This window comes from Mytilus edulis, chromosome 4 (assembly GCF_963676685.1).
Source record: "Mytilus edulis chromosome 4, xbMytEdul2.2, whole genome shotgun sequence".
In the NCBI taxonomy this organism is placed as follows: Eukaryota; Metazoa; Mollusca; class Bivalvia; order Mytilida; family Mytilidae; genus Mytilus; species Mytilus edulis.
The window spans coordinates 21,080,323-21,107,135 of record NC_092347.1 but is presented as its reverse complement, the minus strand read 5'-3'; the positions used below and the strand labels follow the sequence as shown (position 1 = coordinate 21,107,135).

The 26,813-nt window shown below is 32.2% G+C and overlaps 3 protein-coding genes across 3 annotated transcripts; all 3 read right to left on the bottom strand.

Moving 5' to 3' along the window:
- Positions 1–4,450: 4,450 nt before the first annotated feature.
- Positions 4,451–5,574, bottom strand: LOC139521291 (forkhead box protein I3-like). The gene is made up of 2 exons (XM_071314765.1): positions 5,413–5,574; positions 4,451–5,101 (listed from the first exon to the last, which is right to left on the bottom strand). Exons 1-2 carry the CDS (start codon positions 5,572–5,574, stop codon positions 4,451–4,453), a joined length of 813 nt encoding a protein of 270 aa, XP_071170866.1.
- A 7,545-nt stretch (positions 5,575–13,119) lies between these two features.
- LOC139518397 (forkhead box protein fkh-2-like) lies at positions 13,120–14,663 on the bottom strand. The gene is made up of 2 exons (XM_071309947.1): positions 14,479–14,663; positions 13,120–14,170 (listed from the first exon to the last, which is right to left on the bottom strand). The coding sequence occupies exons 1-2, from the start codon at positions 14,638–14,640 to the stop codon at positions 13,445–13,447; spliced, it is 888 nt and encodes a 295-aa protein (XP_071166048.1). The 5' UTR covers positions 14,641–14,663; the 3' UTR covers positions 13,120–13,444.
- An 8,742-nt stretch (positions 14,664–23,405) lies between these two features.
- Positions 23,406–26,071, bottom strand: LOC139519184 (forkhead box protein L1-like). Its single transcript, XM_071311047.1, has 2 exons — positions 25,791–26,071; positions 23,406–24,699 (listed from the first exon to the last, which is right to left on the bottom strand). Exons 1-2 carry the CDS (start codon positions 25,950–25,952, stop codon positions 23,968–23,970), a joined length of 894 nt encoding a protein of 297 aa, XP_071167148.1. The 5' UTR covers positions 25,953–26,071; the 3' UTR covers positions 23,406–23,967.
- Positions 26,072–26,813: the final 742 nt, after the last annotated feature.

Below are 26,813 nucleotides of genomic sequence, written 5' to 3'. Positions count from 1 at the left end.
TGCACAAGTGTATGTGTCCATCACTGTGTAACATTCACTGTGAAGAAGATTTCCATTTAAAGCTATCTTTGCAAAAGCTTTGTTTAATCTAAGCGGTTATTGTAAGTTTCATTTTTAACTACGCATTGAAAGCAAATCAAGGTGCCTTTTGTGTAAAGCTGTAAGAATTTTACGCTGTATCTCAAATAAGCTAAAAAAATACGGAAGGCTGTAATTACTTATCTATGTCAATGTTTATGCAAATAAAATCAATAAATTGAAATCAATCATATTAAGAAGTTGTATTCTTTGAAAAAATGCAATATGGCACAAGTCATATCTCATACCCTTTGACACTGAAACACTACTGATATCAAAATAAGATGTGGTATGATTGCCATGAGACAACTCTTAGTCAAAGACCAAATTACGCAACTATCAACCAAGATCAAACGACGTAAAAGTAAGACTCTATAGGTCACTCTATGGCCTTCACGTCAATCTTTTAAATTGTTGTTCAATACCACTCATTCAAATATTAATGAAGGTGTTACAAAGTAGTGAAATACAAATCAACACCAATTTGTGGCATTTAAATGTCACTGGACTTTCTCCAAATGTCAGCATATGTCATGAATTTAAAGACATCACCATTATTATGACTTACAGTTTGTCATCAGTCACATAATATTAAAAGTATGAACTTGTAATCACTCTGGATTCACAATGACACACTTGTAAAACATGTTGACGTAATAACTAGACCTTAAGGTGGGCTTAGTTGTTCAACGCCACGTTCTTATTTAGCCTATAGTAACTCAATGATCGGAATGACTCTCTTGAACACGTAAAACTGTCTGGTTAAATATCAAAAACAGATTAATTCTTTTATAAAAATAGTGCAAATTTTTGCACTTCTTCAGCAAAGATCAGCATGCAAGGCCCTCTATCCAAGCACTTTTTTTAACATCACTTAAATGTGTTTAACATCTGAACTTTAAATTTTCCGTTTTTGTATATATTAAAATTATTAGGAAAATAAGGGTCGTAATTATCATGATTATCTCAGGCAAGATAAGTTTTACATTGTAATAGGATTATCTTGGACAAAAAGCTCCTGACGTGTTAATACCTCCCTGATTTGTTGATTTGAGTATTTCAGTGGCCAACATATTCACGGGTGTCATTCGGTTTAACGAGAGAAATGATCGTGAAAGAATATCTAACGGCGGTCAAGTATTGAGAGGCTATCGTGAAAGTTCTGGTAATGGATCGTGAAAGACATTTAATCGAGAAGACATATGGAAGGTCAATATATATTCTAATTTAATTAATTACACAGACAAATTTACGACAAAATAAAACTGTCTGTCAAAATGGTTTACCATTATGATCAGTGTGTGAGAATATCCAGTTTTAAAAGTACATAGTTATTACAAAACAACAAAAGGCAGATTGCTTCTCGACATTTCAATGACATTAAAAATGTAAACAAACATGATTTTTTTCACAATTTCGACTAGGAAAACTACTTTAATACGAATAAGGGCATTCTAATTGAATTAATCAAATGGTTCTCATAGTTATTTTGTATAAATATAATCTGAAACTTGGTAAAAAAAAGAACTATTTACACAAAAATTGATTTTTCGGATCGTCAAAGATCACGATTTTGAAAGGCACTATCTTTATTAGAACAAGTTTAGACTCATTAAGGTTTATAATATGAAATGTCAAAAATGCCTTTTGTCTACATAAGACACATCAGTGGAAATCGAATCAAACTAGTTAACCCCAAAATTAATAACAAAGTTGAGGAGTCACTGTTTTATAATCAAACATTGCGAAAAGTTGTATCCAAATTGTTTTTACTATAAGCTTTTTTTGGTAATACACAACTTTATGCATATGATAATGTGTCCATTTCTGTATAACCTTTTCCTCTTTTGAAAGCAAATTCATTTTAATTTTGTGTAAAGCTATTAAAGTTTTAACAAGTTTATCTAGATTGAGTCAAGAATACGATAGGCTTAAATTTCTTATCTATGTCAATGATTATGCACAGAAAATCAAGTATACTTAAAACGAATCATATTAAAAAGTTGTCTTCATAGAATAAAGAAAAAATAGTTAAAGATACGAGACTTCATCACTTCAACGTTTAATAAAAATCTTGAAAACCATCAAACAGTAAGTCATATGTTGTACCCTTTAACACTGAAACAAAGAAAATAAAAAAGATGTGATATGATTGCAAATGAGACAACTATCAACCAAGATCAAACGACGTAAAAGTAAGAAACTATAGGTCACCATATGGCCTTCGTGCTAATGTTTTAAATTATTGTTCAATACTACTCGTCAACATATTGTTGAAGGTGTAATGAAGTGATGACGTACAAATCAACAGTAATTTGAGACATTTTAATGTCACTTGACTTTCGCAAAATGTCAGCGGCTGCCATTATAAAATGAACATAAGTAGTGACTAATTGTAGACATATCCATACGCAGTCGGTAGTAACTTTCATGATCGAAATGGGTATCTCGTACACGTAAATACTGTTTCGTTTAATTTCACAAGCAGTTTAATTCTGTTATAAAAATAGTACAATTTTAGCACTTCTCCTCCAAGTATCCGTTATCCAGACCCTCTGTTGACTCAATCCCGTTATTTTTTATAACCACTGAAATGTTTCCCTATGTAATTCTATGTACATGTATAGTATGAGAAGTATGAAGGTCGTATTCTCTGAATTAGTTTCACATTGTATTAGACTTGGCTTAGCCATAAAGCTCCGTTTGTATTTATACCTCCTTGATTTGTTGATTTGAGGATTCCTGTAGCAAATGAATCCCGAAAACGCTTTAACGTACAAAATTAAGAAAATGTTAATTTCAAATAAGAATTGTTAATCTATACCATTGCATCTTTAGCATAAACCTTTGTTGCAGCTTATTTCCCACACTATTTCGTTTATGAATTAATAGTGATTCAATAAGTATCCACGCATATCAAAACCTAATCTCTAAAGAAGTATTGAAATCCATTTTTTTTTAAACAATATAAAACTGGGGCCTTGTGGATGGACTTTGTTCACTGTTTAAGGCCGTACGGTGAACTATACATGTATAAAGTAAAATCACAAAAATACTGAACTCCGACGAAAATTCAAGTCCCTAATCAAATGTAAATTTCTGTGTAAGTTGGTATTTTGTGGAGAGCGGTCTAAATAGCTATTATACCACATCTTTTTTTATTATTTGTAATTGATATCTCCTTCATAAATGTCATACAATTGATAGGCAATTACAAATCAATTCTAAAGCATCGGCTATTTCATAAAAATATCATCTAAAATTCATAACAAACTAGAACGGGTCAAAATATGTTTTTCTATAAAACTAAATTTCATAAATATGTTTTCAAGCTTATTATCACCTTAGTACAGTAAGCAATTTAATAACACGAACTATCATCAGTAATTTTATACAGCCAAAGTTAAGGTTACAATGAAAATTAATAAACATGTATTCCTGATGATTATGTGTTATAACAGTAACCTTTTCAGCTTTTAAATTCGAATTAGGGCTGTCTTTCATTATTTCTGAGAGATAAAACCTACAAAATACCTTCTTTTTTTCAATCACAAAAATCAATAAATGAATCATACCAAAAAATTCCAACCAATTTATTTATGTTTATTTTCATGCCCACATAGCAGTACACAATAAAAGTGTATGCACTTTTGAATTCACCGCTCCATATGAACACTAAACAGTAACGTTTTAATTGCACCTTTAAATGAACCTAAGATTGATAAATAAGGGCAAATTATAAATGAGCTAATGAAAGTAATTTTAAATAAGACCAGAAACAGGTCGTGGACATCCATCGAGAGCCCGATAATATCACAAAAATAGCAATACACATAAGTTGATACTCATAAAAAAAACCTGATATTGCCCTGGGATAAAACCCAAAAGAAATCAAAATAAAAAGCAGCAAAATTCAAATGTTATAAATTGTTTTTATTAATTTCATATACAGTTGTAGAAACGGTGCCAAGTACCAGAGTATCTGTCCCGATATCAACTAAATGTCAAAACTACTTATTGACCTCAAACTCAAGAATTATATACATTAACTGTTACTATAGAGTAATCTCTCAAGTACAATTGAGTTCTTTAACGGTGCAGTTGTGCAGGTAACGTTTCAAACCTAATAGACCTTATTTCGTCAAAACGATCATGCAAGTCTACGCTGCTGACGTACACAAATTGTCTAGTATCTTTACTACGTTCAGACAAACACTGCATTGATAATTTTCAATTATTCAAAAGCAACAATTTTTTAAACTCACATTTGGTAATATGAGATAAATTAAAATCACCACGCAGTAATTTTTTTCTGTATCTGACAAGATAAATAAAAAGCTGAATTCGAGCTCGGTTTAAATGATGACGACGTTCAGTATGTGGACGGTGCAATGAATGATTGCCCTCCTGATAACGACTGCGAAACCGGAAATATGGAATCGCTTCCGAACGAATGCATGGTTGCAGGAAATTGCGTTCTTGTCATTCCGAATGTAGATACAGTTGACTGAGTAATTTGATATGAGTTGTGAGGTTTTTTATGCATAAATGATCCTTTCATTGAGTATGGATAGAATCCAATTGGCGATGATGTCATAGGAACATATCCGTTATTACTTCGTGTGTAGAATTGATTAGATGAGCCATCGACAGTTTTTACAGAACTTTTTCTTGCTCTTCGCCTAGCATTTCGACGCCTGAAGTCTCCTTTTGCAAAATCCTCAATACATGCTTTGTGAATAGACCAATAGTTGCCTTTGCCGTTATCAGATCGTCCATTTTTCACGAAACATTCGTTGAGAGAAAGATTATGTCGTATGCTGTTCCTCCATGCCTTTTCTTTGTTATTGTAGAAGGGAAAATTATCAATTATGTATTGATATATATCATTGAGTACTAGTTTCTTGTTTGGTTTACTCAGTATTGCCATTGAAATCATAGCGATGTACGAGTGTGATGGCTTCTTGTTGGTAATACTTGAAGGTAAAATATTCTTGATTGATCTGTCAAAACATAACTGAACCTACAAAAATAAACGGAAATGTTATAGAAAAAAAAAATATATAAGAAATAGACATAAAGGGATCGCTATTTAAAAATAATGATGATATTAATTAGTATCATCATCAATATTGACATTTTGCAACAAATAAAATTTAGCTGTTGGTTTTCGTATTCTTGAATACATGCATATATACATAAACTTCTTCGCCCTTTATTTATGCTAATTTGGTATTTAAGAAAATAAATAGTTTTATTCCTTTGATATCACATCAAGTGCCTCTTCAAATTTAAATATATTTTCATATAACAATATAACATATATATATATACCTGTGCAATAGATTCATTACTGTCACTGAGGCTACTTTCACTTTCACTTGTACAAAGAGAAGGCGTCCACAATTCATCACCTTCGCTTGAGAAAGAATCTCGTTTGACTCTTTCTGTATCACCTCTAGTCAAATAATAACTGCTTAAATGTGAATTATTCATGATTCCTAAATTTGTTGTAGCAATCGTGTTGGGAAAAGATCAAAGAATGACTTAGACTGTTTGCGTTACAGAATATATACCAGGCAAACTTGTTATTTTTCACAGTTTTGAGGCACGTGATCTAATTCAAATGGCATTGTTTTTGAATTAACGGGTCATATTGTTGAATAAAAAATATGTTGACAGTTGAGAGTACAAATTGTACTTATAATTATCAAAAATATTTTGTTCGATTATATTAATTCATATAATACCAAAAGTACGTCATCAAAAACACAAAACGGAAGAAGAATATGTAAGATAGAAAAAAACGGGGGGGGGAAAAAGACTCAGAAAATAAATGAGCCACCTCACAAATAGTGGGCTAAACGAACGACCTAATTTTGGCGAACTTGCATTAGCTTTAAAGTAATTATGCAGATTATATGTACATTGCCAGACACATCTTTTATGCTTTGGACCTTTTATCTTGACTGGGTAAGCAGCAATACTGGATGATTATTAGTCAGCTAGAGTATTATCCGCCTAATATCTCGTGTTTCAGTAATATGTTCCGGCTGTATTTTTCTGAGTCAGTTTTAGTGTTATTATTACAGATTTAAGGTTACCTTAATAAAAGTTTACCTTTTGACAATTTTGTAATTTCTTTTTTTGTTTATTACTGTCAAACGTTTAATATTACTTTCCTTCTAAAGATGTATGGATGATTGTTTCTGATGGATTTATTCAAGGACACATGATGTGGATATCAACACCATATCATTCGCTTTTATACCCAGGGTTTCCGCTGGCGGTCGAATTTGCGAAAAAATAATAATTGTGGCGATAAAAATTCGTCATTTGAGAAAGAATTTGGCGAAAGAAATATATATATCAATTTATTTCCTCCATCTTGTTTATTTACTTTTTTTCGAGTTTATCGGACTTTACCCGATCAGACAATACTCGGAATTCACCTTGACCTCATTAGGATTTGGACAGAAAATCAATAATCAGCTGATTGCATTTTATAGCTATCGACAACAAAGGACTAATTATTAAATGTGTTGATTGAATTGCTTGACAAAATGGCTTCTGCTAAATGTCACATACAGAATTTATTTACCACTTTGCAACGCACGTGTTTGAAGGAAACTTTTGACGTCTTCTCTCCTTTTAAAGATAGTTTAGAAAAGAAAGCTGTTGTTGTGAAACAATGTTCAAAAGCAAAAAAAAATCCAATTTAAAACTTTAATATAGGTTATTGAGTAGGGAGACTACTTTAAAGTCGTTTGAGTGACACACGTGTTTCAAAAAAAAGTTTTACGTCTCAACCTTTTCATTTAAAATGGTCAAGAAAAGAAAACTGTCTTTATGAAAAAATCTATCCAAAAGGTTGGGAACAACCCCTAGAAGAATGAGAGTAACCCTTCAATGTAATGACTACACATGAAATGAGAGATCAATTTCATGTGATAAAAGCTTTTGTCTTGTTGTACAAACCACTTCTTAGTACAAAAGGGCACATCAGTATTTTTCTTTTAAAGAAACTTTCCCTACGAACTATACTGATGTTATATAATCAAAACATATCCATTAATTTTGTTATATTCCAGGACTGCTATCTTCTTTATTATTAAAAGTATAGTGGCACCCTCATTTAGAAAAGCTGTTTAAAATACAATGAATATTTTTTAAGTTAAAAAAAATTCTGTTGTTTTAAAGTAAAAAAAATAATGTTTGGTGTTTATTCATTAAAATGTAGACTCTAAAATAAGTTTAAGAGAACAATCATAGACACAATGTGGCAAAATAATCTTATTTAAGAGAGAGGGGGGGGGGTGTAGAAAAAAAGGTAAATTTTAAACGAAAAATAGTTTTGTTACTTGGCGAAAAAAATAATAAAGTGGCGAAAAATATATTGTTTTGGCGAAAGAGGTGGCGAAAAAAATAATTGACCCAGGGGAAACCCTGTTTATACCTCATACTCATTTACATTTAGAAGATACTAAAATCATCAACTAATGTAAATCATCGACTTATAAAAAATAATAACTTAGCGGGTTTGTGGTGATGTCTGATACCATCCGTTAAAATCTATAACCTGTATTTGGTATGGAATTAACTTACCAACTGATATAGGCCCTCCATTATTGTATAAATAGGTGTTACTCGTTTGTTGTCTTATCAACCGAAACTAAAGTTCTCTGTCAAATATGAATATATATATTAAGAGGCAATTACAATTATATCCATATTAGTATTTGTACTGATTAATTCATAGCAAATTTCACTATCAAATTCATAATAAAATATGAATGGGTCCAAAGCAATGCTTTTTCATTTAAACAACATTCATAAATATATTTTTCTGTTTAAGATCATTTTTATACAATAAACAATGTAAGTAATTTGCAAGACCTTTAGATGTAAATTACCTTTCGACAAATATTAGGAATTATTTCATATCGGTTGAGAATAAGATTCTCTTATTGGATTAAAAGGGGTCACATGACATTCATTATTCTTCAGTAATAAATTCCATCGGTCATTAACAGAAAAAAACGGACCAGAAAACCGGTCGTTAACGAACTTTTACATGATAATGAACGGTGGGGCGTGGTTTTCGTCTGATAATGACCGTTGGGGCGTGGTTTTCGTCTGACAATGACCGTTGGGGCGTGATTTCTCTGTTAATGACCGGTGGGGCGTGGTTTCTCTGTTTAAAGAAATGTACTTTTTATAACACATGTTTCTGTTTTTAATATTATATTCAAATTGTTGAATTGTTTATTATATGTTTACGTTAATTATAAAACTGAAGATAACTTGATTAAGTATTTGTATACTGAAAAATTGCATTAAAATAAATGGCAGTATTACTACGACTGGTCTTCACTCTTTGCCATAGAAATCGTACAACTACTCGAGTTTGCTGTAGGCATTTTGAATTTATGAGAATTTTCCAAAACATGGTTTCTCAATGAAATAAACATAATACTTCTTGAAAACTGGTCATTATCGTGATACATGGACTGCCCGTAGGACAGTGGTATTGACTTCGAAAGCGATAATGACGTCGCCTTCGGCTCAGTCATTATCACTATCTTAGTCAATACCACTGTCCTGTGGGCAGTCCATATATCACGATAATGACCAATTTTTCAAGAACTATTATATAATTAATAGGCTCATGAATAGGGGCACTCTTAAATTACTGAGTTGATGTTCCTCTGAACTAATATTACATGCAGTTAACGGCCAAAGACAGTATAACTTAAGTGATATCAAAAGGTGAATAAAATCAAATAGATAGTTAGATGGCAATGTTTTAACTTAGTTTGTCAATAATTTTGGTGAATTTGTTTTTTTGATACTTGCAGACGAAATAACGTGTCGTGTACGCAATACTAAATCAATTCTGTATTGTGATTTTATCATACTTCTTTGTCCTGGTAAAAATGGTGCATTCGGCTATCATATATCGTGAAAAGCAGAAAACAATCGATAAAGATCTGTAAAGAAAATTGCAAATATCAAGAGAAGAATGTAATTCGTTTGTTAAACTTTTCATTTATTAGGACTAATGTGATTGAAGTACAGAATATATTTTTAAATAAATTTTAAAATGTTGCCTTATAAGGGTACGTAACTTAGATAATGTAACTTTTAAAAGGAATGTGTTATAAATTAAACAATTGTGTTTTGTAGCTAGACAAACGAGTTCTATGACCCCTAATTTTGTTTCTATCTTCTTAAAGCACTTTAAAAAAAGCTATCCTCTGTTTTTTGTTTGTTTTCTTTTTAATTTTGTCCTTTGTTTTTGTTAATTTTCACAAATTTGTGTTTTTCGTGCAGCATCTTTACAAAATCTGAAATTTTGAATTGTCTTTAGCTCGACAAAAACAATCGTAATCCATACTTTTGTAAGCTATAAGATACGTTTTAATATATTAGTAAAAGTTCTATCCATATAAATGCAGACCTCTTTCTCTTTCAATTGAACTCGAAAGTAAACGAAGAGTTGACATATAGCTGTATAATTTTTTTTTTTTAAATTGTCAACCTTATTGTTATTTTTTTTTACTTGAAAACAGGAAAGTTTTATGTCCTATCTACACCTGGCTTATCGATGTTTCAAGTAGAAAAAATAATTTTGTAGTCGCACGCTTTCTTTGAATTTAAATTGCATTATGGGTAATATTGGATGATGTATATAAAATGTGAAAGGTGTATGGTGCAAAGGTGTAACGTTTAATTGCACAGGGTGTATGGTGTAATGTTTTTTGATGCGTGGTGAATGGTGTAAATGTGTATGGTGTTAGTAAGAAGTTTACACACTACAAGGACTGTAAAACCATAGGCGAAGTTCACCTTATATTTTATCTACATAAGACACATCAGTTCAAATCGAATCAAACCATTTCAACCCAAAATTTTAAATAATAAAGTGTTGAGGAGTCACTGTTTTATAATGATCTATAATCAAACATTGCGAAAAATTGTATCAAAATGTTGCTTTTTTTGTTTGCTATAAGCACTTTTTGGTAATACACAACTTTATGCAAATGTGTATGTGTCCATTTCTGTATAAACTTTTGCTCTGAATAAATATGTGCGGTAAATAGTAAATTTTTTTTCAATCTACGCCTTGAAAGCAAATTCATATTCATTTTGTATGAAGCTATTAAAGGTTTAGCAAGTTTATCTAAAATGAGCCAAGAATACGATAGGCTTTAATTACTAATCTGTGTCAATGATTATGCACAGAAAATCAATTACTTAAAACGAATCATATTAAAAAGTTGGCTTCATAGAATAAAGAGAAAATAGTAAAAGACGTTTAATAAAATATCTTGAAAACCATCAAACAATAAGTCATAAGTTGTACCCTTTAACACTGAAACAAAAAAGATAAAAAAAAGATGTGATATGATTGTAAACGAGACAACTATCAACCAAGACCAAATGACGTAAAAGTAAGAAACTATAGGTCACTCTATGGCCTTCGTGTTAAATTTTTTTAAATTATTGTTCAATACTACTCGTCAACATATTGTTGAAGGTGTTATGAAGTGATGAAATACAAATCAACAGTAATTTGAGGCATTTGAATGTCACTTGAATTTCTCAAAATGTCAGCGTCTGCCATCTATATATAGACTTCATCATTATTATGACTTACATGTGTTATCAGTCACTTATGATTAAGAATATAAGTATTTATTACTTTGGGTTCATTATGACACCACTTATTGAAAAAAGTGACGTTATAAAATGAATATAAGTAGTGAATATTTGTAGATTGTCCTCACGCAGTCTGTAGTAACTTTCATAATCGAAATGAGTATCTCGTACGCGTAAATACTGTTTCGTTTAATTTCACAAGCAGTTTAATTCTGTTATAAAAATAGTGCAATTTTAGCACTTCTCTTCCAAGTATCAAGACCCTCTGTTGCCACAAGCCCATTATTTTTCATAACCACTGAAATGTTTACCCTAAATATTTATATGTGTATGTATATTATGAGAAGTATAAAAGAGGGACGAAAGATACCAAAGGGACAGTCAAACTCATAAATCCAAAACAAACTGACAACGCCATGACTAAAAATGAAAAAGACAAACAGAAAAACAATAGTACACACGACACAACATAGAAAACTAAAGAATAAACAACACGAACCCCACCAAAAACTAGGGGTGATCTCAGGTGCTCCGGAAGGGTAAGCAGATCCTGCTCCACATGTGGCACCCGTCGTGTTGCTTATGTGATTACAAATCCGGTAAATTGTCTAATTCGGTAGGTCATATTCATGAAAGGGAAGGGGATTGTAGTTACGACGTAAGGAACATATCCGATATCATTTGTGAAACGGTTATTCCATAACGGTCAACCAACTCGTGATGGCGTCCGTAAAATTTACGAAGGGATGATTTCAACTTCACCATTTGGAACTCTTGGTTTAATAGCTTCCTTGTTAGCAGCAAACCTCTATCAAGAAAATCATGATAGGAAATGCAAGCACGGGAATATCGTATCAATTGGGAGATATATACCCCGTATGCAGGTGCTGCTGGAATGTTGCTACTTAGAAATGGAAAGTTCACAATTGGAAAGCTGAAATCATCTCTTTTGTCGTAAAGTTTTGTTTTCAACCGACCCTCATTGTCAATTTCTAGATGTAAGTCAAGATATGAAGCCGACTTAACTGTATCTGTAGTATCCTTTATCTCTAGTTCGATTGGATAGATATAAGGGTCGTATTCTCTGAAGAATGATTAGTTTCACATTGTATTAGACTTGGCCTGGCCATAAAGCTCCGTTAGTATTTATACCTCCCTGATTTGTCGATTTGAGCATTCCTGTAGCAAATGAATCCCGAAAACGCTTTAACGTACAAAATTAAGAAAGTGTTAATTTCAATTAAGAATTGTGAAACTATACTATTGCATCTTTAACAAAAACTTTTCTTGCAGCTAATTTCCCGCACTATTTCGTTTATGAATTAATTGTGACTCCATAAGTATCCACGCATATCAAAACCTAATCTCTAAAGCAGCATTGAAATAAAAAAAATTAAAAGCAATATAAAACTGGGGCCTCGTGGATGGGTTTTTTTCCATTGTTGAAGGCCGTACGGTGAACTATACATGTATAAAGTTAAATCACAAAAATACTAAACTCCGACTAAAAATCAAGTCCCTAATCAAATGTAAATTTCTGTGTAATTTGATGTTTTGTGGAGAGCGGTCTCAATAGCTATTATACCCCATCCTCTCTTTTATTTGTACTTGATATCTCCTGCATAAATGTCATACAATTGATAGGCAATTACAAATCAATTCTAAAGCATCGGCTATTTCATAGAAATATCATCTAAATTAAAAAATAAAAACAAGCAAGAGCCGGTCAAAATATATTTTTCTATAAAACAAAATTTCATAAATATATTTTCAAGCTTATTATTACCCTAGTACAGTTAGCATTTTAATAAAATTAACTATTATCAGTAAGTTTATACAGCCAAAGTAAAGGTTACTATGAAAAGTTATAAACATGTATGTCTGATGATAATGTGTGATAACAGTAACCTTTTCAGCTTTAAAATTAAAATTAGGGCCGTTTTTGATTATTTCATGAGAAATAAAACCTACAAAATACTTTCAATCACAAAAATCAATAAATGAATCACACCACAAATTTCAACCAATTTATTTATGTTTATTTTCATGCCTTCATAGCTGTACACAATAAAAGTGTATGCACTTTTGAATTCACTGCTCCATGTGAACACTTAACAGTAACGTTTTAATTGCACCTTCAAATGATCCTAAGATTGATAAATAAGGGCAAATTATAAATGAGCTAATACAAGTAATTTTAAATAAGATCAGAAGTAGGTCGTGGACATCAAACGAGAGCCCAAAAATATCAAGAAAATAACAATGCCCATAAGTTGATAAAACAAAAATGATATTGCCCTGGGAAAAAACAACCAAAAATTCAAATGTTATAAATTGTTTTTACAAATTTTATATACAGCTGTCGAAACGGTGCCAAGTACCAGAGTATCTGTCCTGATATCAGCTAAATGTCAATACTACTTATTGACCTCAAACTCAAGAATTCTATACATAACTGTAACTATAGTCTAATCACTCAAGTACAATTGCGTCCTTTCACGATGCAGTTTTGCAGGTATCATTCCAAAACAAATAGTCTTTAGTTCGTCAAAACAATTATGTTAGTCTACGCTGCTGACGTATACAAATTGTCTAGTATCTTCACTACGCTCAATCAAACACTTACTTAGTAAATGATAATTTTCAATTATTCAAAAGCAGCAAAATCTTAAACTCACACTTGGTAATGTGAGATGAGTTTAAATCACCAAGCAGAAAACTCTTTCTGTATCGGACAAGATGAATAAAAAGCTGAATTCGAGCTCGATTTGTATGATGACAACGTACAGTATGTGGATGGTTTAATGAATGATTGCCCTCCTGATAATGATTGCGAAACGGGAAATAGTGAATCGCTTCCGAATGACTGCATGTTTGATGGAAATTGCGTTCTTGACATTTCGAATGCAGAAACAGGAGACTGAGTAATTTGGTGTGAGTAGTGAGGTTTTGTATGCATAAGGGGTCCTTTCATTGAGTATGGATAGAATCCAATTGGCGATGATGTCATAGGTACATATCCATTATTATTTCGTGTGTAGAATTGATTAGATGAGCCATCGACAGTTTTTATAGAACTTTTTCTTGCTCTTCGCCTTGCATTTCGACGCCTGAAGTCTCCTTTCGCAAAATCCTCAATACATGCTAAGTGAATAGACCAATAGTTGCCTTTGCCTTTATCGGACCTGCCATTTTTCACGAAACATTCGTTGAGAGAAAGATTATGCCGTATACTGTTCCTCCATGCTTTTTCTTTATTATTGTAGAAGGGAAAATTATCCATTATGTATTGATATATATCATTAAGTAATAGTTTCTTGTTCGGTTTACTCAGTATTGCCATTGAAATCATAGCGATGTACGATTGTGATGGCTTGTCGTTGGTAATACTTAATATGTTCTTGATTGATCTGTCTAACGATAACTGAACCTACAGAAATAAACAGAAATGTTATAGAAAATAAACCAAACAAAAAATATATAAGAAATAAAATGAAAGAGATCGATATTTAAAAATAATGATGATTATAATTAGCATCATTATCAATGTTGACATTTTGCAACAAATACAACTGAGCTGTTGGTTTGCTTATTGTTGAAAACATGTATATATACATAAACTTCTTCGCCCTTTATTTTTGCTAATCATTTATCTAAGAAAAATATCTTCATTCTTTAAATATAGCAAAAGATTCCTCTACCAATTATAAGATATTTTCATTTAATAATATCAAATACCTGTGCAATAGATTCATCACTGTCACTGTGGTTACTTTCACTTTCACTTGTACATAGAGACGGTGTCCACAATTCATCACCTTCGCTTGAGAAAGAATCTCGTTTGACTCTTTCTGTATCCCCTCTTGTCAAATAATAAATGGGTAAATGTGAATTATTCATGATTCCTAAATTTATTGGAGCAATCTTGTTGAGTGAAGATTACAGAATGACTTAGACTGTTTGCGTTACAGAATATATACCAGACAAACCTGTTATTTTTCACAGTTCTGAGTCACGTGATCTGATTCAAATGGCATTGTTTTTAAATTAACGGGTCATATTGTTGAATAAAAATATGTTGACAGTTGGCAGTACAAATTGTATTCATTATTATCAAAAATATTTTGTTTGAAATTATTAATATACTAGATAATACCAAAAGTAACGCCATCAAGAGCGAAAAATATGAAGACATAAAAAGGGAAATAAACGACAAACAAAAACATGAGTCACCCCACAACATGTGGACTAAATTTGACAAACTAGTGATATCTATAGGCTAAGTAGTAATCTTGAATGTTTTAGAAATGCTCTAGATTTATTGGTACAAAAAAGACTCATTAAGGTGTATGTTTTGAAAAGTCCAAACTACCTTTCTACATGAGACACATAAGTTAAAATCGAATCAAACCCCAAGTTGATAACGAAGTTGAGAAGTATTATAAGCAAACTTTGTAAACAGTTTTGTCAAAATTGAGTGTGTGTTTGTAAGTTTTTTTTGTTATACATAACTTTATGAAAATGTGTATGTGTCATTGAGTATAACCTTCAACTCTGAATTAAATTTCAATTTATAGCTGGAGGCCTCGGTGGCCAAGTGGTCTAAATGGTTACTAATCAAAATCCATTCAACATGGGAGTTGTTGGTTCGAACCTCGCTCGTATGGGTGCACTCGACTCAAATCTTATTTTGGGTTTCCCTATCGAAGATCGGTAGTTTTCTTTGGGTTCAATGGCTTTTTCCACTAATAAAATCTGGTCGGCACGAAATAGCCCAAATGTTGTGCTAAAAAATGGCGCTAAAACACCAACAATCAATCCATCTAAAACTTTGGTTTTGCATAACCTTTTTTAAATCTGTGCAGATAATAGAAAGTTTTATTTTTAACTGCACATTAAAAGCAAATTCATGGGCATTTTGTGTGAAGCTATTAGAATTTTTACAATGTTTTCTATACATGTAATAGAGTACGATAGACTTGATTTGCTTATATATGCAAATAAATATTGCGCACATAAAACTTATAAATTAAAATGAATCATATTAAAAAGTATTCTTCATAGAAAAATGAGAATACAGTAAAAGATATGGGACTTTGTCACTTTCGACGTTCAATAAAATAATGTATATATATATATACGTTATACTTTTTCTTTTTTCAAATAATACGGCATATTGTGTATCATTTAATAATGAAACAATGAACATTAAAGATGTGATATGATTGCCAATGAGAAAACTTAAAGACAATGCGACTTAAAGGGAAGAAACTATATAACTCTATGGCCTTCATGCTAATTTTTAAATTATTATTCAATACTACTTGTCAACATATTGTTGAAGGTGTTACAAAGTAATGAAGTACAAATCAACAGCAATTTGTGGCTTTTAAATGTCACTTGACTTTCTCAAAATGTCAGCAGGTGTCATATATATAAAATTGAGAATGAAAATGGGGAATGTGCCAAAGAGACAACAACCCGACCATAGAAAAAAACAACAGCAGAAGGTCACCAACAGGTCTTCAATGTAGCGAGAAATTCCCGCACCTGGAGGCGTCCTTTAACTGACCCCTAAACAAATATATACTAGTTCAGTGATAATGAACGCCATACTAATTTCCAAATTGTACACAAGAAACTAAAATTAAAATAATACAAAACTAACAAAGGCAAGAGGCTTCTGACTTGGGACAGGCGCAAAAATGCGGCGGGGTTAAACATGTTTGTGAGATCTCAACCCTCCCCGTATACCTCTAGCCAATGTAGAAAAGTAAACGCATAACAATACGCACATTAAAATTCAGTTCAAGAGAAGTCCGAGTCTGATGTCAGAAGATGTAACAAAAGAAAATAAACAAAATGACAATAATACATAAATAACAACAGACTACTAGCAGTTAACTGACATGCCAGCTCCAGACTTCAATTAAACTGACTGAAAGATTATGATTTCATCATATGAACATCAGGCACAATCCTTCCCGTTAGGGGTTTAGTATCATACCATCATAACATATATGAAAAGAACATAACCCGTGTCATGCCAACAACTGGTTTTTTAATAAATGTGTTTAGTTCCGATGTAAAGACCCTATAAGTGAATCAATATTAACGCCAAAATATGCAATCTTTAATGACCTGACAACAGTCTCGTAACTATATCCCTTCTTAATAGGTCTATTCAAAGGTTTTGTTAGTTTTTGAGGTGAATACTGACACCTTTGTGCTTTATAAAGAATATTTCCATAAAAAATTGGATGTGAAATACCTGAACGTATAAGAAGTCTGCATGTTGAGCTATATTTACGAATGATGTCCTTATACCGATGATAAAATTTAGTAAATGTTTTGACTAGTTTGTGATATCGAAAACCCTGGTGTAATAATTTTTCAGTAATACATAAATTTCTCTCGTTAAAATCTAAAACATTGTTACATACACGAGCGAATCGTACAAGTTGAGATATATAAACACCGTAAGATGGTGACAAGGGAACGTCTCCATCTAAAAATGGATAATTAACGATAGAAAATGAAAAATCATCTCTTTTATCATAAATTTTAGTATTCACCTTTCCGTTAGTGATATAGATATCAAGATCGAGGAAAGGGCAATGGTCATTGTTAGTATTAGCTTTATTTAAAGTAAGTTCAACAGGTTAAATTTCTTTAATATACATACTGAAGTCGTCATTATTGAGAGCCAAAACATCATCCAAATATCTAAAAGTATTATTAAATTTGTTTATCAGATGTTGTTTCGATGGGTCTTTGCTTATTTTTGTCATAAATTGTAACTCATAGCAATACAAACACAGGTCCGCAATAAGTGGTGCACAGTTAGTCCCCATTGGAATTCCGATAATCCTACGATATACGGAATCCCCAAAGCGAACAAAAATGTTATCTAGTAAAAATTAAAGGGCATATATAGTATCAAAGCATGTCCAATTGACATAGTTTTTTTGTTTATTGCTACTAACAAATGACCTAAAACAGTTTGAACATATATATTCACATTCTGACTTTTTAAATGCCCATTTAATTAGGTGTGTGAATTTTTTCTTAATGAGAATGTGAGGCAATGTGGTATACAGGGTAGATATATATATATATAGACTTTATCATTATTGTAACTTACATTTTGTTATAAGGCACATAAGATTAAAAATATGAATGTGTTATTAATCTTGGTTTGTTACGACACCACTTGTATAAAATGTTTTCGTCATTAACAGATTTAACGGTGGACCTAGTTGTCAAACGACACGTCCGTACTCAGCTTGCAGTAGCCCTGATGATCAGAATGAGTATGTTAAACACTAGAATACTGTTTCTATTAATATTACAAACAGCTTAATTTTTTTTCTCAGAAGAACTTTTGCACTTCCCTAATGCAATATTACATTTTCATTAGTTTGTCTATTTGTCTTAAGATTGGTTTGTCCTAGCTGCGGAACCGTAGCTCTTAGGTCCTTATGTTATTTTTTGACTATTTGCGGACCATAGAGCTACGGATTTTTCCTATTTCAAAACGTTCGGAATTGCGACCCAGGTTCAGGTCGCACTTATTTCTCAAAAAAATATTGTTTATAATCCATGCAAAACTTGTCAATATATATAGTTCGTTTCGTTAGATATTTTTCTAGGATATGACGTACCTATTTATGTTTGAATATTCATTTCCTTAACACTATTATCTAATTATATCCATTTGTATACATTCTCCGCCTATTTTATTCGGCCATATTGAATCTCGTAGTGACGTCACAAGAATCAAGAAAAGATAACTCTTATAGGAAAACACGTGTTGGTTTGTTTACGTTGTCTTTTATTTTATTTTCATGACTTTTTGAATGAAAGTACGTTTAATTAAGGTTAACTACTAATGGAAATAATAATTCTGTCAAGCTATTTAAATATTTCGAATGAATTAATGTTGTAAAGTCTTGAAAACACTCGATTCTCGCTTAGAAATAAGTAAACACACCAACACGTGTTTTTCTATAAGAGTTATCTGTTCTTGTTTTTCGTAGGCGTTCCTCACCTCCAACATAGGAGATCGAGGATATTTGAGTTATCTTTTCTTGATTCTCGTGACGTCACTACGAGATTCAATATAGCCGAATAAAATAGGCGGAGAATGTATACAAATGGATATAATTAGATATTCTAATGCAACAACGTTTGTAACGTTCATTTTGATTGGATAACGTCACTTTCTTACATGGCATCAATTGACAATTGATGCTATGGGACGTACGCGCAAGCGCAGACGGCACATGACAGATTTTAAATACATGTTTTAACGTTGTTTTCTGTCAGTTTCATTAGAATGGAGATAACAATATTGTATTTTAAGCTCCGACGGCATCAATTTGGGATTTGATGGTCGCAAATACCCGTTTACTGTCTCCGCTAACGCGTCGCCAGTAAACTTAATTTGCGACCATCAAATCCCCAATTGATGCCGTCGGAGCTTAAAATACAATACAGTTATCTCCTAAATAGTGTTAAGGAAATGAATATTCAAACATAAATAGGTACGTCATATCCTAGAAAAATATCTAACGAAACGAACTATATATATTGACAAGTTTTGCATGGATTATAAACAATATTTTTTTGAGAAATAAGTGCAATCTGAACCTGGGTCGCAATTCCGAACGTTTTGAAATAGGAAAAATCCGTAGCTCTATGGTCCGCAAATAGTCAAAAAATAACATAAGGACCTAAGAGCTACGGTTCCGCAGCTAGGTTTGTCCATGAAGCTAGAGGAAGCATTAGAGCCGCTTTCTTTGAGTGTGTTAGGCAAAGATAATATCTTTGGTTAGCTTGCTTGCTAGCTGAACTGTAATGTCATCAATTGGTAAGGTATATTACCCTCCTTTTGAAGTAGCCTGGTAGTACAGACATATCTATTGGTTTTCTGTCGGACTAGTCTTCTCTTAAAGGAGGATAGGTTACCTTACCTAATAATGACTTTATGGTTCAGCTAGCAAGAGAGCTAACAAAAGATATTACTTTTGCCTACACACTCAATGCAATCGGCTGTAAATGTTTAAAACATTCCGGTGTAGATGAATTGAAAAAATGCATTCAGCGTACAACATTTAGAAAGTGGTAATCTTATTTGATAAATTTCATATCATAACGTCCCATGGTTTCTTCAGAAAAAGTGTTTTTACTGGTAATTACGCATATCGTTTATAAAGAAGTAATTATTCCATAAATATCCACACATATCAACCCTAAACCTCATAAGCGACATCGAAGTACAGATCATTAGAGGCAACATCAGCCTTTCTGGTGACGACTTCAATTAACGTATGGCTGTCTTCGTGAGATAGTTGCATGTGCTGCGGTAAACTATCTAGAACGCTATATAAAAGAGTCAGCGAGGAATATTTTTTCTACATCCGTGTTTACATATATCCAAATAAAAGCAGGCTTTTATTCAAACTACTGCTGCACACTAAGTCTACTGACATATTATAGAAGTGAATAATTGAGCATTTTCCTATATGCGAAATAAAGATTTGGTATAATTCACCTCTCACTTCCTGAGTGACTTTTATCAACATATAGACAACAACAGCTTTATTATGTGGCATTAGAAAAATATCCCTCAGAGCCATTAGATATAGTAAATTGTCTCCCTTATATTATTAAGAACAAGCCTTTTAACATGGAGAATTCGGAACTATCGTACGTCCCATCTAAGACCTGCTTTAAATACCTTATTAATGATGGGGTTCGTGTTGCTTAGTCTTTGGTGTTCTATGTTGTGTCATGTGTACTTTAATTGTTTGTCTGTTTGTCTTTTTATTCTTTAGCCATTGCGTTGTCAGGGTTTTTTTTTACAATCTATGAATCTGACTGTTCCTCTGTTATCTTTCGCGCCTCTTTTATGACTTATTTCAAAAAGGGTATAAATAGCACGTTTTCAATATGCTTAAACAATCACAGATACCACATCTTACTTAAACGTATAATAGGTGAACACTCCAAAGTTTTTAGAAAGCTAATTTAAAAACTTGCGGGTTTATTTTATAGTTATAAGAGCTGATTTACCTTTCAATTTCTGTGCTAGTTCCATTTGCTACAGTTTAGCAATTCCCATTCGGTCAATGTTTTGGGGTTCCACAATGTACTTGTCCGATAGGTTATAATTTTGCAATTTGCTTTTTGTGACGTATAATCACCGGCATAGAATACGACTCATCCCCGTATTGTTACTGGAATAACATCGCAATGCCATTGATGCAGAGGGAACCACTGCACCCTCCGGTGCACCTGAGATTACCCACTGATGATCGTGGTGTTTTGTGTTTTGTGTTATGATTTTTTTTTCTTTGTTATCTTCTTCCTCATTTTAGAACAAACCCGTAGAGTAGTCTCCCTTACAAGTGTACTTGTTAAATAAATAATGGTGTTTGCTAATTTTGTGCAATCTGTGTGTTTTATATTAAGCCACATTGTGTTGACTGTTTTTCTTTCGAGGATGTATTGAATATTTAAGACAACTGGTTATTCTTATAACGTGTCTTGTTACGAACCAAATTCTTACTAGCCTTTATATAGAATAACTCCACTATTAAATTTGCTGTTCTATTTTCTTTGCAATAGAGTATTGTAACCTTTCTTGGTGTTTTGTCTTTCTTTTTGACTTGTGTTTGTTTGTGTTTTTTTGTTTTTGTTTTTGTTTTTATTTCCTTTGTTTGCTTGTTAATGTTTTGTAAGTGATTTGGTTCGTTGTTTTGTTTTTGTTTTTGAAGTACATTTGTAACTGCTTATTTTGTTCAAGGTTGTCAAAAAGCGGTCAATACTAGTGGCCATGGCCGATGTGACATACTAGCACAGGTAATTACTGGTGAATTTAAATTTTGAGTGGCCAATACTACAAGAGTGTACACGCTGAAAAGTCTCGCCTGTTTTACTGGTATTGACATGGACGATGGAAAATAAACGGACATGCTAGCACAGGTAATTACTGGTGAATTGAAATGTTGGGTGGACATTACTACAAGAGTACACGCGCTAAAAAGTCTCCCCTGTTTTACTTATCATAGAATTATTGTTGAAAGTCTATAAATATGAAGGTTTTACCACAAATATCATATAAAATTATTATTATCAATGTTCTATGATAATGAGGTTATGGTCAAATTAACCAGGCAAGACAGACATGTACACCTTACAATCATGCAATACACCAAATATAGTTGTTGCTTATAGTATCTCATAGACAAGTATTTTAAAAACAGACAAAGCACAAAGACTTAAAATATTGACCAATGAACCATGAAATGAGGTCAAGGTCAGATGAAACCTGCCAGACTGACATGAACCATTAACAGTCGTTCCACACCACATATAGTTATTCTACTGATAATAGTATTTTAGAAACGGATGTTGCAGGGAACCCAGATACCAAATATAGTTATCCCATTACTCATAATAAGTAAAAACTTCAAATTACAAAAAAAAGTATAGAAAAAAATCAAGCAGTCACTGAACCATGAAAATGAGGTCAAGGACATTTGACAAATGACAGACGGATACTTCGTAATATGAAGTATCTGCCTACAAGATATGTGTATCCAGGTCTTCTATCTCCTGAAATATACAAATAGCTTACGCCGCCGCCGCCACCGAATAGTGATAACTGTCTCGTATACTGCGTAGCAGGCGAGACAATAAAACCCGTTCCTACCTGGTCAATTACTGTTTAAATGGACAGATAAAGCCACATCATAGAAATTCACGTATACTGCACCAGGAATAGATTACCTTAGTAGAATTAGGAAAAACTTTTAGGAAATTTAAGTCCTCTATACTCTTTAACTTCGAAATTTATTGATTTCAGCGTCACGGATGAGTCTTTTGTATACGAAATGCGCGTCTGACGTACAAAATAATAATACGGGTACATGTATTTTGATGAGGTTTTTTTTTAATTTTCCGCCAAACCGTGTCAACAAGACGTGTCAAAATTTTATTTCATGATGTGTAATATTCATTTTGCGCACCACCATTTCAACTCAATTGAGGAATAACGTTCAATTGGCGAACTCTAACATGAAAGATAGGAAAAACAACAAACCAAAAACAATTACTTATATCTCTTAACACATAGATATGTCTCACCTTTTTGTTATATTGATAGTAAAATACAAATGTTGAAATTAAAGTGACAATACTTCAACAGAGTTATGCAAAATAATAAACGTCAGTAACTATTACATAAGATACGTTAAAATGGAATGAGACAATGCAAATACAACTGCATACCTAATTCAACTGACCTATTCATAAACTAATAGATTTAAACTAAGCAAAAATTTCTATTGAACATGACTGAGAAGGAGGGATCAAATATTCTCGAAAAATGAGATGTGCCGTGCTTTTACAACTGCATGCCTAATATCATTAACCTACCACTAGTGGTTCCCCATAAACTGACCTTATAACAAACTAATACATCGTTAAAGACGCCGCCGCCGAAAACAATTCAATCCAATTCAATATTTTTAAACAGCATACCTATGTATCGCTCAGTAGAAGGATGAAAGATTTGTATAGAGGGTTCGTAATATATCGTCATTATGAGTTTCTTATTAATTTTCATTTTTGAATAATAATTTAAATAACACTACAACTAATAGAAAAATTATTTTATTGCACCTTTATATATATATATTTATTTACAATTATCATTAAAATTTAGCACTATCGTCTCTAAGTTTGTTGATATATACAGCAAAGATTAATAAATACTGTCCGAATATGATATACATGTATACAGACATTTGTTGAAATATGAATGATCTTATATTCAATCAAATCAATATCAACAACAAAAATTCAAATGTTCCTATATGTCCGCGCCATATTATATATTTCTGCCACTTTGTCCACCTTGATTTCCTGAGAAATTCTTTAAAAAACCATTCGACTTCAATCGCTCTTCAATCGCTATTCCAAAAAACGTTCCTATAGTCCATTCTGTGTATTACAGGCAATGCGTTTCTACTTGAATAATTGTTCATTAAATTGCTCCGAGTTCCCTAAAACAATCATTTGTGTCCAACCTGCAGACGACAATACAAAATTGTCTAGTACCGTAATAAAAATTGGTTTCATTGCACATGAAGATGTTCTTCTTTCAAAGAACTTTAAAATTTTAAGTCACACATTGTGAAACGTGGGATACGTTTTTTTCTACCATTCAGAAAACCCTTTCTGTATCTGACACGAAGAATAAAATGCTGGGTTCGTGCTAGGGTTGAATGATGACGACGTACAGTATGTAGATGGTACATTAAATGGTCGTCCCACGGACGCTGACGGTGCGACGGGAAATAATGAATCGCTCACAAACGACTGCATGGCTGCCGGGAAAGGCTTTCTTGACATTCCGAATGTAGATGCAGGAGACGGGAAAATCTGGTATGGGTTGTGCGGGTTTGAATGCATTGGAGATCCTTTCATTGAGTAGGGTTGGAATCCAATTTGTGATGATGTCATAGGAACATATCCCAAATTGTACCGGATGTCGTTTTCATTGGGAGATCCGTTGACAGATTTAACTGTACTTTTTCTTGCTCTTCGTCTTGCTTGTCGGCGCCTAAAATCTCCTTTCGAAAAATCATCGATACATGCTGGATGGATGGACCAATAATTGCCTTTGCCGTTATCGGACCTTCCATTCTTTACAAAGCACTCGTTGAGGGAAAGATTATGTCGTATGCTGTTCCTCCATGCTTTTTCCTTGTTATTGTAGAACGGGAAGTTTTCCATGATGTATTGGTAGATATCATTCAGTAAGATTTTCTTGTCCAGTTTACTGAGTATTGCCATGGATATCATAGCGATGTAGGAGTGAGGTGGCTTCTCATTTGGGTCACTGGAACATAAGCCATTCTTGATTGATCTATCTAATGATAGCAAAACCTGTAAAACAAATAATAAATATTATAGAAAATTAAACAAAACATATGCATCATAAAATAACGAAATAACTATTATTATTAGTAGAAGTATTATTATTATTATTATTATTATTATTATTATTATTATTATTATTATTATTATTATACCAAAGAAAATAAACTTATGTATTGAAATTATAATTTTTAATTGTGTTTTTGTTTATATGTCATATTCATATTTGTTGCTAATATAATTTACAGTACTGATTGTATATATAGCGGTATGTTGTGTTGTTTACTTGTACTTGTGATACTTGTGAATGTTATAAATGAAACACCATAATAATAACACGGAAATTGATCAACAACAAAATAGAAAAAGATAACATTGATCAACAACAAAATAGAAAAAATAAAATATATCAGCAGCAAATAAGAAGTTGTTTTTAAAATTATTTAAAAAGAAAGAAAAAATCAGATGCTGTCTGTTTTATTATTGTGTATTGTTATAAGAGATTGGTTAGCTGGCTAAACTTGGATGCTGTCGAGTGGAGGAATCGATTAATAAGTAAAAAGGATAGCATTATATTTTAATGAAAAGAAGCGATTCACGATTTTTTTTTTTTAAATAAAGTGCAGAACGCATGGCAGCCAGAATTGTTTACTTATTGTTTTATCTCGTCCTAACTGTCTTTATAGAAAGAGTTATAGGAACCAGTTTCTGCTTTCAAAGACCTAAAGTGTTGCAGCAATTGCGATTAAATTGAAGTTTAAACGGTTCTATAATTACTCCAATTAAGACAACACACAACATTATTTTCAAAAAAAACTTTGTTCACAGAAATGCATCATCCCTCGTTTGTCCCTACTTTTGTATTTTTTGTTATACTTTCAATTAAATGTTTTTTGATAAATGCACTTGTTATTGTTGCTTTCATTTAGCTAATGCAAATAATTTGAAGAGAAAATTTGCATGATTAAATATATTGAACTAGGATTTTTTTGCAAATATACACTAGATGCAAAATCCCTAGCGTATTACTAGAGGTAGTCAGTGTGCCTTCTCCAAAATTATCCCCCAAATTAAAGATTTGCATTAATGAGACAACATACCTGTGCAATAGATTCTGCACTGTCGCTGCAACTACTTTCACTTTCACTTGTACATGGAGAGGGTGTCTCGACTAAATCGCCCTCGCTCGATGCAGAATCTCTTTGGACTGTCTCGCTGTCGACTCTGGTCAAATAATCGATGCTGAACTGTGAATTAATCATGATTTCTAATATCCAAAAGGTACAATCCTATTGAAGAAGAAATAAAGAATAACTTGTTATGTTAGCAAATCTGTTTATATACCCGACAACTTGTTGACAGTCCAGTTCACTTGCTGAGTTGTTCACAGTTCGTAGTCACGTGGTTTGGTTTTCAATGCCATTTCTAATGAGATAACGGTTCATATTGTTAAATGACATTTCATTATTCAAATATATTTTGACAGGTGCAAAAATGATTATTGTTATGTTGAAAATAAAGTTTGAACTATAAAATTAAGGAAAACTGACAATTTTATTTATTTCATTTATTTTACAGGTCGAGGAAAAAACTATTTTAGATTAAATAACAATTAAGCAAGGTTTGAAAATATTAATGTTGTTATCTGGAAAAGATTTATTATAGTCAACACGATAAAAATAGTAAAAACTTTTTTTTTTTGTATTCTATAAATATATATTTAGATTATTTACATATTGATACATTTATACCAATATAAAAAAAAAAGATGTGGTATGATTGCCAATGAGACAACTCTCCACAAGAGACCAAAATAACACAGAAATTAACAACTATAGGTCACCGTACGGCCTTCAACAATGAGCAAATACCATGTCCATTTATCAATGTTATGAATCTTATGCAGGGAAATAATGTGAAATACGATTTTTTTTGTATTTAATTTTGATATGAATTATAAAAGAAAATTCAATGAGCGTTATTACAACCGGTACGAAAATATAAAGCATTGCTCACTCCTTAACGTGAAGTCTTGGCCCCAGATGCCAATGGTCTTGAAAGCAAATTACGGGTAAAACGGTTAAACGATAACAATTATATAACGTCTTTAGTAAAACAAAAAT